Genomic DNA, 15,781 nt, shown 5'->3' on the forward strand with positions numbered 1-15,781 from the left:
AAGGTAGCCTGGCACAGAATAAAGACCTTACAAGAAAAATCTTGATTTTCTTGGGTGAGGGTGGAGCACGAAGAGCTGGAGCAGCTGGGAGCAGTTTGCACAGATGCTGGGAGGAAACCACGGAAGAGCTCTGATGAGAAGAAATACAGCAGACGTGATAAATTATTCATCTTTAGTTTGCTGGGCAGTTGGAAATGGATAAAAACTGCCTGACCAGCTAGGAGAGTATGTGTCAAGAAAAAAAAAAATCATGATTCAGTGGAAGGAACGCAGCAGATGAGGTCAGATATTCTAATACTGAAATCCTCAAGCTTACTGTATTCCACCTGGACAAGTCCATTCATCAAGTTCAAAGGTCGGTGTCCTTGTTAGTGGGAAAGGCGTGCTTCTGCCACACGGAGTTGCCGGGAGATCAAAGCAATCATATATGGGAAAGTGCCTGGTTAAGGGGTTCATCTGTGGGGGGCAGGAAATGCAACTTAAACCGTGGAATCCTTAGAATTAATTTTGGACAGCAGATACATCAGAAGTAACCACTACCCGTCTCCAGCTAAGCAGGACAGCAGCAGCCACATGGCACAATTTATTGCAGCTGATTTTGAGGCCAGCCAGCTGTGTGTCCTATTTGTGTGAATTATTGATTCCTGGCGTCTTACCTCTGTATCATTTTAAAGTTTCATTTTGTTGTTTGCTACTTCCAAGAGAATCATAGAACTGGCTATTAAAATTCAGTCTGCTCTAACCTTAGGAAATCTTTCTAGAGAAACTGATTACTTTCAGATTTAAACCATATATTAGTTTCTCATCCTGAGGGGTTTGCCATAGAGATACATCAAGTCTAAGGTTCAGGAGAGCCAAGCCTCTTAGCCAGCAACCGTGACTTTACAGTTAATGAGCTAATCTCCTAACCTAGCACTAGTCAACATCCATCTCCGCTGTGGTGGTTAGTGTATCCCCACTGCCTGGTGTTGGCAGCGTTTAGTGACACTCACCCTTTTACCCTTTCTGGGTTCGGTACTGCGGAGCAAACACCTGAGAATCACAGGCCAGTTGAGCAATGAAGAATTTTACTGTTATTCTAGTGTGCACCCAGTGTTCCCCCTTGCAGGGATTCCAGTTCACAGTGTTGAGAAACATGTCTCAGAGCTGAGACAGAAGTGGGCTTCCTAATGTCCATTGCAAACATAAGCTTTGTAACTCTCATAGTCAGATATGACTGAAGAGTGTGGCTAGGCTTGCAGAGAAAACACCAACCCACTTAGCAACCAGCCAGAGGGTCCATAGGACTGCTCTCCAAGCCTATACTTAATTACTAATGCAACAGAGATAATTAAGATGTGTCCCCATCTCCCATACTTGTCAATGGAGAGAACATGACTCGGAACAAAAGTGGAAAGAGAGCAGAAGGACAAAAGATCCCAGAGACAGAGCCAAAGAGGGGTGCAAAAGCTGGGACCTTGGGTGGAGACATTTCTTACACTAGTAACAGAGTCCCAAGAATAAGACTGTCACCAAGCATATTAGCTGTTTGTCAGCTCCACCCCCTCCTCCACACCCATCTTCCCCTATTCCTCCCCTTCCTACCTTCAATGAAAGAACATGAGGATGAAAAGAAAGGGACTAGAAATAAACCTGAAGTGTTTCCCCCACTCAAGGCAGGAAATATCCATGGTGAGTCTATGAGGTGCGTGTGTGCTCACTTGCTTCTGTTGTATCTGACTCTTTGCGACCCCATGGACTGTAGCCCACCAGGCTCTTTTGTCCATGGGATTCTCCAGGCAGGAATACTGTGGAGTGGGTTGCCATGTCCTCCTCCAGGGGATCTTCCCTACCAAGGGATTGAACCCCCGTCTCCTGCATTGCAGGTGGATTCTTTATGGCTGAGCCACCAGGGAAGCTCGAGTCTATGATCGGTTCAGTTCAGTCATTCAGTTGTGTCTGACTCTTTGTGACCCCACGGACTGCAGCACACCAGGCTTCCCTGTCCATCACCAACTCCCAGAGCTTACTCAAACTCCATTGTTTGAGTTTGCTCAAACTCAATGGACTCCATGTCCATTGAGTCGGTGATGCCATCCAACCGTCTCATCCTCTGTCATCCCCTTCTCCTTCTGCCCTCAATCTTTCCCAGCATCAGGGTCTTTTCCAGTGAGTCAGTTCTTCACATCACGTGGCTGAAGTATCGGAGTTTCAGCTTCGGCATCAGTCCTTCCAATGAATATTCAGGACTTATTTCTTTTAGGATTCACTGGTTTGACCTCGTTGCAATCCAAGGAACTCTCAAGAGTCTTCTCCAACAACACAGTTCAAAAGCATCAATTCTTCAGCACTCAGCTTTCTTTATGGTCCACCTCTCACATCCATACATGACTACTAGAAAAACCATAGCTCTGACTGTACAAAACTTTGTCGACAAAATAATGTCTCTGCTTTTAAATATCTGTCTAGGTTTGTCATAGCTTTTCTTCCAAGGAGCAAGTGTCTTTTAATTTCATGGGTGCAGTCACCATCTGTAGTGACTTTGGAGCCCCCCAAAATAAAGTCTGTCACTGTTTCCATTGTTTCCTCATCCATTTGTCATGAAGTGATGGGATTGGATACCATGATCTTCGTTTTTTGAATGTTGAATTTTACGTCAGCTTTTTCATTCTCCTCTTTTCACCTTCATCAAGAGGCTCTTTATTTCTTCTTCACTTTCTGCCATAAGGGTGGTGTCATCTGCATATCTGAGGTTATTGATATTTCTCCTGGCAATCTTGATACCAGCTTGTGCTTCAGCCAGCCAGCATTTCGCATGATGTACTCTGCATGTAAGTTAAATAAGCAGGGTGACAATATATAGCCTTGACATACTCCTTTCCCAATTTGGAATCAGCCTGTTCTATGTCTGGTGTTCTAACTGTTGCTTCTATTAGTCTGTGGTATCTTGTGCCAAAAAGCAGAGAAGTTATCAGAGCAAGTGGGTCATATCATGATGTCAACACAACATCAACATGAAGGACTCCACTTGGCCAAAAATGAGGAAACTTGAGCTCACAAAAGAATGTTGCAGTTGATTGTAACACATTATATATAAAAAGATCCATAGATTCATATTGATAATGTACTTTTAAAAGGTCATTCCCCTCCCCACTGGAATAAACCTCCTTGGGACACCACAGAAAATATTTCGTCCACTAATTCCCTATTTTAAAAATGAAAGAACTGGCATTCATTTTGCCTTTCTTGTACAAACTGTACAAACTCCACAAACTTGGTAGAAAAAGTAGCATCCAGTTTGCTTTTTAATCTACTTGCTCAAGTCCCACAGCCTTATTAGCAAGAAGTCCTGCATCTCAAATTGGAGGACCCTACATTCCACCATGGAGCTTCCCAGATCATGCTCATGGTAAAAAAAAACCCACCTGCCAACACAGGAGACGTAAGAGATGCAGGTTCAATCCCTGGATGGGGAAGATCCACTGGAGGGGGGGCATGGCAACCCACTCCACTATTCTTGCCTGGAGAATCCCATGGTCGGAGGAGCCTGGTGGGCTACGGTCCATGAGGGTGCAAAGAGTCAGACACGACTGAAGCGACTTAGCACACACATCCCACCCTACACCCGGTACACGAGTGGGGCTTCCTGGGCTCGCAGGGAGGGCAGACAGACCTGGCTCCAACGTCACAGGTGCTCTCCCTCCCCTGGCCACGTGATGTCACTGTGGAGCTTTGTCCCGCCCAGTCCCAGCACCCCTGCAGCTTTTAGCCTTGCTCATTTCCGGCCTGGCCATGGGGTCATGGAGGCAGGGCGTGGCCTGACCCTCAGAATTAAATCCCTCTCTGATCACACACACAGCACAACGTGGCCAGTGCTGACTAGTTTCCAAACTCAACCACATGGTATGTCAGAACCGGTCACTTCATCTATTCAACAAAATACTAGCTCTACAAGGTAGCAGGTACCATTTAAGGAGTTTGGGATGTATCAGTGAACAAAACAAGGATCCTTGCTCCCCCTCAAGGAACTTGGGGGGTGAACATCTCCCACATCTGAGCCCAGGTTACCAACAAAGACATATCCTCCCCTCCCGATGACTTCTGCTTTGGGGTGAGGGGATGTTCTCTCATTCATGCAATTTAACTTCTCCCCATGGATCATCTGACCCACTCCTTTATTCGTGCCTGGGTAATCCCACGGACAGAGGAGCCTCGTGGGCTACAGTCCATGGGGTCACAAGAGTCAGGACACGACTTGGCAACTGAGCACGCATGCATCATTAAGGTACGTGTCTAATGTGGGGACTGGATTTGGCGAACACTCATGCACCTCTTCTGTAGTCAGGTAGGACTTTCTGATTGTGTAAGTGAGTGCCACGAAAGTGATCCTTCCACATTTATCAGGTTATTTCAGGTCTTAAATCTTCACATACACTGCTTCATTTAAAATTGTGTTCTTACCCATCTAACACATTGTAAGGTCGTAAGGTCCAAGTGGACCTTACGATGTGCTAGGTAGTGTTTGAAGGACTAAGGATATAGCAGTGAAAAAAAGATATAACAATAAACAAAGCACAGTCATCGTGAGTTTACCATCCAGTGATGATGTCTGACTTGACCCTAACAATCCTGCAAGATGGGTAAGAAACACAATTTTAAATGAAGTCGCATTAGTCCCCTCATTTCCTTTTCAGAACATGTACTGGCCCCTCTGGTGTGTGAAGTACCATGGAGAGCAAATTTCAGTGCGCTCAGAACTTGGCAGATGGCAGTTCAGAGCGGGGTTCAAGATTCTGCATTTTCACACCATTCTGAGAGATGGCAATGCATCTGTTCAGGACCAACCACCCTTTAACTGGCAAGACAGGGCTGGTTTTTTCCCTCATAAAGCAAAGATGTAACAAAATTCTGGCCCCTTTCCTTTTAGTGTATTGTGGGAAATAGGCAGGTGGGGTGAGATGTTGCTATACCCTATTTCATAGGACCTAAGGTACCCTTGCCTATAAAACACAGCCTGATTTCAGAGAACTGAAAACATGATGGAAAAAAAAAAGAAAAAAAAAAGAGTACATCTTAGAATCTATGAAATAAGGCACTTGAGTGGCATTAGAATATAATAGTTAAGTGACTGGAGTCAGACAGACGTGCCACCACTATTCAGACCCCTGTGACTGTGGGTGAACTTGAATTTCCTCACCTCCAACATGGCGCAAACCACCGAGGCTGCCTGATGATTAGACTTGACCCAACTTGATATTTTAGTCCTCTGCCCAGTGACATAAAAATCCACAAGTGACCACTTTGTGTTGCCTTCAGCCTTCCATACCTCTCTGAAGTGAAATAACTGGGTATAGACAAATAATACTCTCCTGCCTGGAGAGTATTAATCTTCACATTTTGCCCTATATAGCTCTAAATTGTTTTACTCCTTTGCAAGAATGTATTTCGGTTATGATGTGTGTTTAAAGAAATATACATTTTAAAATGTGCTCAGTCGCTCAGGCGTGCCCAATTCTTTGCAATCCCATGGACTGTAGCCCGCCTGACTGTTGTGTTCGTGAAATTTTTCGGACAAGAATCCTGGAATGGGTTGCCATTTCCTCCTCCAGGCCATTTTAATCAGAGTTAAAGAGCAAACCCCAATCATCGCTTCATATGTGCACTGCTTGTTGCAGAGGGAGTGTAGCAAAGCTTACTAAAAAAAGCAGTCCCATTGTTAAATGAGTGTGACTCGCTGAGCACATTGGCTGCTGTCCACCACAGTGGGTCTCAGTGGACATTACACATGAACTCGTTTCCCGCAGGAAGGCAGCCTCTTCTCTCAACAACCTCCCCCCCACCCCTCACTGCTGTTTCTCAGCACTTGGAACCGTGCTCAGAACATGGAAAGACTCAGTTCATGATTGATGAAAGTGTAAACCTCAGACTGTCTCTTGTGGGTGGTCAGAAGGGGCCTGGGGTTGGGGAAAACTTCAGCTGGTGGCACAGGCCTTAATGCAGAGAACAGGCTGAGGCCCATAGCTGAGAAGGGTGAATGGCTGGAATTGCTAAAGCAAACCCAGGACTGGGAGTGAGGAAGCTACTCAAGCCAGGCCCCAGGGGAGGGTGTTCCTTAAAGGAGGTCTTTTAGGTCTTCTAAGACGTCTTTAAAAAATGAACTGTAGTTCATCTACAATGTTTTAAGTGTACAGCCAGGTGATTCAATTATATGTATATATATATTCTCTTTCAGATTCTTTTCCATTATAGGTTATTATAAAATATTGAATATAATTTCTGTGCTATAAAATAGGTCCTTGTTGTTGATCTATTTTATATATAGTAGTATGCATCTGTTAATCCCCAAATGCTAACTTATCACCTCTTCTTACAGTGACTTCCCCTTTGGTAACCATGTTTGTTTTCTATGTCTGTGAGTCTTATCTGTTTTGCAAATAAGTTCATTTGTATCAGTTTTTTTAGATTCCACATGTAAGTGCTATCACATGGTATTTGTTTTTTTCTGTCTGACTTACTTAATATGATCATCTCTAGGTCCATCCATATTGCTACAAATGGCATTATTTCATTCATTTTAATGGCTGAGTGATATTCCATTGTATATATGTGCCACTTCTTTATCCATTCATCTTTCAACAGACATTGAGATTGCTCCCATGTCTTGGCTCTTGTAGTGCTCCTGTGAACTCTGGGGTGTGTGTATCTTTTCTAATTATAGCTTTGTCCAGATACCTGCCTAGGAGTAGGATTGCAGGATCATATGGTAATTCAGTTTTTAGTTTTCTGAGGAAACTCCATAGTGTTTTCCAGCTTTTGTTATTTGCAGACTTTTTGATCATGGCCATTCTGACGGGTGTAAGGCGATCCCTCATTGTAGCTTCAATTTGCATTTCTCTAAAAATAAGCAATTTTGAACTTCTTTTCATGTGCCTGTAGGCCATCTGTATATTGTCTTTGGAGAAATGTCTGTTTAGGTTTTCTGCCTGTTTTTTTGATTGGGTTGTTTCTTTCTGATATTGAGCTCTATAAGCTGTTTATATGTTTTGGAAATTAATCTCTTGTTGGTTGCATTGTTTGCAAATATTTTCTCCTATAGGTTTTCTTCTCATTTTGTTTATGGTTTCACTTTAATTATGTTCTATTTATTTTTGCTTTTGTTTCTGCTCTAAGAGACAGAGCCAAAAAAAAAAATATTGCTGTGATTTATATATCAAAGCATGTTCTGCCTGTTTTCCTCTAGGAGTTTTATAGTATCCAGTCTTACATTTAGGCCTTTAATTAATTTTAAGTTTGTTTTTGTATATGGTGTTAGAAAATGTTCTAATTTCATTCTGTTCCCAGCACCACTTATTGAAGAGACGGTCTTTTTCTCCATTGTTCTCTCTGGCCTCCTTTGTCACAGATTACCATAAGTGCATGGGTTTATCTTGGGGCCCTCTATCCTGTTCCACTGATATATCTGTCTGTTTTTGTGCCAGTACTATACTGTTTTGATAGTATAGTCTGAAGCCAGGGAGCATGATTCCTCCAATTCCATTCTTCTTTCCCAGGCTTTTTTTTTTTTTTTTTTTTTTTAATTTTAATTGGAGGCTAATTACTTTACAATATTGTAGTGGTTTTTGCCATACATTGACATGAATCAGCCATGGGCGCACATGTGTTCCCCATCCAGAACCCCCCCCACCTCCCTCCCCATCCCATCCCCAAGGGTCATCCCAGTGCACCAGCCCTGAGCACCCTGTCTCATGCATCAAACCTGGACCGGCGATCTGCTTCACATATGATAATATACACGTTTCAACGCTACCCTCTCAAATCATCCCACCCTCGCCTTCTCCCACAGAGTCCAAAAGACTGTTCTTTACATCTATGTGTCTTTTGCTGTCTCGCATATAAGGGTCATCGTTACCATCTTTCTAAATTCCATATATATGCGTTAGTATACTGTATTGGTGTTTTTCTTTCTGACTTACTTCACTCTGTATAATGGGCTCCAGTTTCATCCACCTCATTAGAACTGATTCAAATGTATTCTTTTTAATGGCTGAGTAAGATTCCATTGTGTTTATGTACCACAGCTTTCTTATCCATTCATCTGCTGATGGACATCTAGGTTGCTTCCATATCCTGGCTATTATAAACAGTGCTGCGATGAACATTGGGGTGCACGTGTCTCTTTCAATTCTGGTTTCCTCGATGTGTATGCCCAGGAGTGGGATTGCTGGGTCATATGGCAGTTCTATTTCCAGGTTTTTAAGGAATCTCCACACTGTTCTCCATAGCGGCTGTACTAGTTTGCATTCCCACCAACAGTGTAAGAGGGTTCCCTTTTCTCCACACCCTCTCCAGCATTTATTGTTTGTAGACTTTTGGATAGCAGCCATTCTGACTGGTGTGAGATGGTACTTCATTATGGTTTTGATTTGCATTTCTCTGATAATGAGTGATGTTGAACATCTTTTCATGTGTTTTTAAGCCATCTCTATGTCTTCTTTGGAAAAATGTCTGTTTAGTTCTTTGGCCCATTTTTTGATTGGGCCATTTATTTTTCTGGAATTGAGCTGCAGGAGTTGCTTGTATATTTTTGAGATTAATCCTTTGTCTGTTTCTTCATTTGCTATTATTTTCTCCCAATCTGAGGGCTGTCTTTTCACCTTACTTATAGTTTCCTTTGTAGTGCAAAAGCTTTTAAGTTTCATTAGGTCCCATTTGTTTAGTTTTGCTCTTATTTCCAATATTCTGGGAGGTGGATCATAGAGGATCTTGCTATGATTTATGTCAGAGAGTGTTTTGCCTATGTTCTCCTCTAGGAGTTTTATAGTTTCTGGTCTTACATTTAGATCTTTAATCCATTTTGAGTTTATTTTTGTGTATGGTGTTAGAAAGTGTTCTAGTTTCACTCTTTTACAAGTGGTTGACCAGTTTTCCCAGCACCACTTGTTAAAGAGGTTGTCTTTTTTCCATTGTATATCCTTGCCTCCTTTGTCAAAGATAAGGTGTCCATAGGTTCGTGGATTTATCTCTGGGCTTTCTATTCTGTCCCACTGATCTATATTTCTGTCTTTGTGCCAGTACCATACTGTCTTGATGACTGTGGCTTTGTAGTAGAGTCTGAAGTCAGGCAGGTTGATTCCTCCAGTTCCATTCTTCTTTCTCAAGATTGCTTTGGCTATTCGAGGTTTTTTGTATTTCCATACAAATTGTGAAATTCTTTGGTCTAGTTCTGTGAAAAATACCATTGGTAGCTTGATAGGGATTGCATTGAATCTATAGATTGCTTTGGGTAGAATAGCCATTTTGACAATATTGATTCTTCCAATCCATGAACATGGTATGTTTCTCCATCTGTTTGTGTCCTCTTTGATTTCTTTCATCAGTGTTTTATAGTTTTCTATGTATAGGTCTTTTGTTTCTTTAGGTAGATATACTCCTAAGTATTTTATTCTTTTTGTTGCAATGGTGAATGGTATTGTTTCCTTAATTTCTCTTTCTGTTTTTTCATTGTTAGTATATAGGAATGCAAGGGATTTCTGTGTGTTAATTTTATATCCTGCAACTTTACTATATTCATTGATTAGCTCTAGTAATTTTCTGGTAGAGTCTTTAGGGTTTTCTATGTAGAGGATCATGTCATCTGCAAACAGTGAGAGTTTCACTTCTTCTTTTCCTATTGATAGTTCATTGTTAGTGTACAGAAATAAAACAGATTTCTGTATGTTAATTTTGAATCCTGCAATTTTATCAAAGTCATTGATGCGCTCTAGTACTTTTCTAATGTCATTTTTAGGATTTTTCTATGTATAATATCATGTTATGTGCAAACAGTGAGTTTTAGTTTTTCCTTTCCAATTGGGATTCCTTTTGTTTTTCTTCTCTGATCGCTAGGACTTCCAAAACTATGTTGAATAAAAGTGACAAGACTAGGCATCCTTGCTTGTTCCTGATCTTAGAGGGAATGCTGTTAGCTTTTCACCACTGAATATGGTGTTAGCCATGGGTTTGTCATATATTGCTTTTATTATGTTGAGCTAGGGTCCATCTATGACCATTTTCTGAAGGCTTTTAAAATCATAAATGGATGTTGAATTTTTTTCTTTGAATGTTGAATTTCTATCAAAAGTGTTTTCTGTGCCTGCTGAGATAATCATATGCTTTTTACCCTTTCTTAATGTAATATGTCACACTGATTTGTGGATACTGAAAAATCCTTCCATCCCTGGGATAAATCCCACTTGATCATGGTGTATGATCCTTTTAGTGTATTGAGTTGGTTTGCCAATATTTTGTTGATAATTTTTTGCATCTATGTTCACCAGTGATATCGGCCTGTATTTTTCTTTTTTCGTTGTATCTTTGGTTTTGGTATCAGGGTGATGGTGGCCTTACAGAATGTGTTTGGAATTGTTTCTTCCTCTGTAATTTTTTGGAATAGTTTCAGAAGAATAGGTGTTAACTATTCTTTAAATGTCTGTTATTAATTCCTTCTAGTGTATTTTTTATTCTAGTTATTGTATACTTCATCTGCTGGGTTGTTCTTTATATTTTCTAATTGTTTATTTAAAACTTCTAACTTCTCACTCTGAGCATCTATTCTGCTCCCAAGCTCTTTGATCATCTTTAAGATCATTACTCTGAACTCTTTCTCAGATAGATCATCTTTCTCCACTTCATTTAGTTCTTCTCCTGGAATTTTATTCCTTGATCTGGAACACAATCTTCTGCCACCTCATTTTGCCTCAGTTGCTGTTTGTATTTTTATGCCTATTGTAGATTAGTTATATTTCTAACCTTGGACAAGTGGCCCTCTGTAGGAGACATCCTATGCGTCCCAGCCGTGTACTACCCTTCCATCACTGAAGCTAAATGCTCTAGGGGTTCCCCCCAAGAGGGCTGCAAGGGTCCTTCTTTGTGGTGGGCTGATTATGCAGGCAGCGAGGAGGCTTGGTTGGTTGACATGCTCTGCCCTGTGCAGATGCTGCTAGTACTGTTTAGTCAGGCCAGGTTACCAGTTGGTTGACTGTGCATCCCTGGGAGGCCTTGGAGGTGGTGCTGGCTCACTGGTGGGCAGACACAGGTCCCAAAGACTCTGGGGCTGTTGCCCACCTACTGACAGGTGAAGTTAGATCCTGGCGTTAGCACTGGACTACTAGCAGGCAGAGCTGGTTCCCAGGGTCTGGCTGCAAGGCCCAGGGGTCTCAGAGCTCATTTCAGATCAGTGATTTGGGGAGTCAGAGGGAGGGTAGGGAGTTTCCCACTACAGTTGGGTATGAAGTTTGTGGTATCCAGAAGGGTGCATTGGCCTGCTAGTGGGCAGGGCCAGGGCTCAGCTGGCACCAGGGTAGGGTCCAGCTTGCATTGTGGGATCATAGTTTTCAGGCTTCCAGTGTCTGTCCCCTGATGGGTGAGGCTGACCTGGAGGCTTGTGCAGGCTTCCTGAAGAGAAAGTCTTAAGCCTGCCCACTGGTGAGTGGACCTGGGTCTTGGCTCTCCAGTGGGAAGGGCCCTGTCTTGGGGTGAGTCCAGAGATGGCTGTGGGGCTTAAGAAGTTAGGCAGCCTGCCTGCTAATGGGCAGGGCTGTGTCCCTGCCCAGGTCATTGTTTGCCCTGAAGCATCCCAATCTGGGGACTTCCCAGGTGGCACTAGTGGTAAAGAATCCACCTGCCAATGCAAGACACAGGAGACGTGGGTTCGATCCCTGGATCAGGATGATCTGGAGGAGGAAATGGCAACCCAGTCCAGTGTTCTTGCCTGGAAAATCCCATGGACAGAGGAACCTGGCGGCTACAGTCCATCAGGTTGCAGAGTCGGACATGACTGGGTGACCACGCATGCACTTGTCCCAGCACTGGAGCCTATAGTCTGTGGGTGAGGCCATGTCTTGGTGCTAACGATCCAATATGGCAGCCGCAGGAGTGTTCATGTGGCTGAATGTTCCCCAGTTTTGTCTGCCATCCACGTCTATGTACTCAGGGTGAGCCAAGCTCCTGCCTCTCCAGGAGACTTTCCAAGACCAGAAGGCAAGTCTGGCTTAGCCTTCTGTCAAATGGATACTTTTGTCCTGGGTCTTGGCATGCATGACATTTTGTGTGCACCCTTGGTGTGCATGAGATTTTTGTGTGCATGAGTGTGAAGTCTATGTTCCCACCAGTCCTGTGGGGCTCCTGCAGTTAAGCCCCACTGGATTTCAAAGCCAAATGCTCTGGGGGGCTTTTCCTTCTGATGCCTGAACCTTGGGCTGGGAAGCCAGACTGTGAGCTCAGAACGCTGACTATTGTAGGAGAACCTCTGCAGTATAATTATTCGCCAGTTTATGGGTTGCCCACCCAGGGGGGATGGGATTTGATTATATCACCAGTCCACCCTACCCGCCCCCCACTCATCTCATTGTGGTTCCTTCTTTGCCTTTAGTTGTAGGTATTTTCTGGTAGGTTCTAGTCTTTTTTGTCGATGGTTGGTCCCCAAATAGGTGTGATTTTGGTGTGCTCATGAGAGGAGGTGAGCTCAGGGTCTTTCTACTCTGCCATCTTGGCCTCTCTCCCTTTCACAATATTTTTGCCTACAGTACTGAAGCACTGAGTAGAATACCAGAGAAAATACAATGATGGGCTTCCTGGCTCTTGCTTAGAGGCAGAGAATATGCTGAGCACTGTACCCAGCATAGCGCCAGGCATGGTGAGCAGGAAGGAATGGTCTTTGGCTTAGTCCTAATATCCAGCTGCAAAGGGCTAACTCTGGCTTCTCCCAACACCTGGGGTTGCTCCAGAACAGAGACATGAACATGCCTCTGGGAAATTCTCACCTGTATACACCTGATGATTGCAAGTTTAAAAAAAAAAAAAAACCTCTCCAGCATGTCTCCTTCTTTTCCAGTTCTGAGTGGACTTTGGAATTCCTAGGATGTTCCTGAAGAATAGAAAAATCTTCACGATTGGATGTGTGTGTGTGCGCGATGCTCAGTCGTGGCTGCTGCTTTGGGACCCTGTGGACTGTAGCCCGCCAGGCTCCTCTGTCCATGTGGTTTTCCAGGCAATAGAGTGGGTTGCCATTTCCTCCTCCGAGAACGTTCCTGACCCAGGGATTGAACCCAAGTCTCCTGAATTGGCAGGTGGATTCTTTACCACTAGCGCCAAGACTGGGGGGAGCTGCCTAATCTACTACAAATCTATTATATTACTGAAATTAGTTTGAAAAGATGGTTCGTCAAGAAGTTTCACAGGCAAAAGCCCTCAACCTACCTAAATACCAACCCCCCCTCACATTTTCTCACCTTCCAGGTGACCCTGTACAAGGGCTCTGACATGGAGGACTTCGGATTCAGTGTAGCAGATGGCTTGCTGGAGAAAGGAGTCTATGTCAAAAATATTCGCCCAGCTGGGCCAGGAGATCTTGGTGGCCTAAAGCCCTACGACAGGCTCTTACAGGTAAGACCTCAGATGAAATTTTATCTAAATCTTTAAAGTCTTGTTTGACCAGTGCTCACACATCCTCCTCTGCCTCAAGACCAGATCAGAGGCCCTCCTAGAGAGGATAGACACTTTTCCCCTTAGTAGAATTTACCAGTTACTGAAACAGCATGTTTCCCTGAGTACATTGCCCAGCAGATTCTAGACTTCTTGAGAACAGGCATGTGTGCGTGCTGCTGCTTCATGTCAGTCATGCCAGTCTTTGCAAGCCTGCGGACTGCAGCCCACCAGGCTCCTCTGTCCATGGGATCCTCCAGGCAAGAAAACTTGGGTGGACTGCCATGCTAGTACCTCATTCTCCCATTTCCCATCTTGCAGTGTTTGATATCTCATCTCACACAGTATCTAAAATCCAAAAGCTGAACCTTATTTACTTAATGGAGTAATATCATGATCAGGTTTGGTTTAACTGAGGAAAGCAAATTCATGGATCTTATGTCCAGTTTTCAGGAAGAGCATTTTGCAGGAACAGGAGAAGGGTTGCCATCAGTCTTGAACATGTATTCAAATAGAATGAGTTTGTCCCTAAATAGCTGACTTTCAAAGCATGAGGCTGCTCTGATGGTTGGCTTTTAGACACATGTTCACCAAAGCAAGTTTACACTGATTCATTAGACAGTTTTAAAACCAATTCTGATGATCTTTTTACCATGGCAATATAACAATTAGACTTGTCCTAAGACTATGGAACACTTTGGTTTTCCATAGATACTCCAGTATTTGTTGAGTACATAACAGTGGACAAATGATTTGACCTCTGTAAATTAGAGATATACCTACTTTTGTGTAAGATGAGGCTATAAAAGCAGACTGGACTCAGAATTGTGAAGGACATTGAATGCCAAGCTCTTAAGACTTTATTCTGGAGGTATATTAATTTCTTAAGCAGAATGACATATTTCATAATTCAGAAAGACAATACAATTATGTCATAGGTGAACTGCTGTAGGGGGAAGAAGGGGAGGATCACAGGAAACGAGACCAGGACGGAAGGGTCAGACACTTTTACCAGACCTGGGCCTTTAATGCCTTCTGTGCATCCTGGTGGAGCGGTCTGAAAGGCAGCTTACAGTTTGCATTTGTTGCTTAAGAGAGACGTTAGAGCCAAAACTAAAGATTGGGGATACTGAACACATGGATTTTGATAAAGTTGCCTAGGGTGGATTTCTAGTAAGAAAGAGAACTAAAGATAGAATTCTAAGGAAAACAAAATTTAAAGGATAGGATGAAGTAAAGGCAGGGAAGGACTGAAAGTGAGTGGTTAAAATGGTATGAAGGTCAGAGCAAAGTGGTATCATCAGAGCCCAGGAAGGAGTTTTAAGGATGAGTAGGTGTCCAGAGTGGCTAAAGGGGATGAGAACTCAAAACACCATTCCTATGTTGAACTGGGGTCATTTATACAATATAAGGCTTCCCTGGCTGCTCAGCAGTAAAGAATCTGCCTGCCAATGCAGGAGACACAGGTTCAGTCCCTGGGTCGGGAAGATCCCCTGGAGAAGGAAATGGCAAGCCACCCCAGTATTCTTACCTGGGAAATCCCAGAAATGGCAAGCCACCCCAGTATTCTTACCTGGGAAATCCCATGGACAGAGGAGCCTGGCAGGCTACAGTCCATGGGGTCACAAGAGAGTCAGACATGAGTTAGCAACTAAACAACAACAATACAATAGAATGGTCAGGTCCCAAACTGAGAAGATGGGAGAGAGAATGAAAAGGAATGGAAGCAGCGTGGAGATGATTTTTTAAACTTGGGGTGGGGGGTGGGAAGAATAAGGAAACATGAAAGAAGATGAGCACATGTACAAGCTCAGAAGGGGGTGGGATCATGACAACTACTGAGAGAGGCAGTTCAGTATCATCAGGAGCACGAGTTTTGGGGGACTTCCCCAGCAGTCCACTGGTTAGGACTCTGCCTTCCAATGCAGGGAGCATGGGTTCAATGCCTGGTCTGGGAGCTAAGATCCCACATGCTGCAGGGTCTGGCCAAAAATTTTAAAAAACAAAGAAAGAAAAAAAACACAGCACAAACTTCCAAATCAGCCAGACTGCCTGAGATCACATCTTTGCTAGACCACTCACCAATATCCTCTCTGGACCACTTACCAACTGCTGGCCTTAGGCACTTCTCTTAACCATTATGTGCCTCACTTTCCTCATCTGTATATCGGGGATGACAGTCAGCACTTTGGAGCACCTGCCATGAGTAAGGCTATTTGTTCAGCTTGGGGATGTGAGATGCGTCCCTGTTCCCTGCTATCAAGGGCCTCACAATTTAGTAGCAGAGAATAAGTAAGCGTATACCCATCTTATAGTGTGCTCAGGGCTGGGATAGACTCTG

At 43.5% G+C, this 15,781-nt stretch overlaps 1 protein-coding gene across 3 annotated transcripts in view; it reads left to right on the forward strand.

Moving 5' to 3' along the window:
• Nucleotides 1-15,781, forward strand: part of GRIP1 (glutamate receptor interacting protein 1) — a 442,838-nt gene that overhangs the window by 425,445 nt on the left and 1,612 nt on the right. For all 3 annotated transcript variants that reach the window (XM_061130617.1, XM_061130618.1, XM_061130619.1), the window contains one exon: nucleotides 13,255-13,401. In XM_061130617.1, coding sequence (XP_060986600.1) covers nucleotides 13,255-13,401 — 147 coding nt within the window. The remainder of the gene's footprint in view (nucleotides 1-13,254; nucleotides 13,402-15,781) is intronic.

This window comes from Dama dama, chromosome 3, assembly GCF_033118175.1.
Source record: "Dama dama isolate Ldn47 chromosome 3, ASM3311817v1, whole genome shotgun sequence".
In the NCBI taxonomy this organism is placed as follows: domain Eukaryota; kingdom Metazoa; phylum Chordata; class Mammalia; order Artiodactyla; family Cervidae; genus Dama; species Dama dama.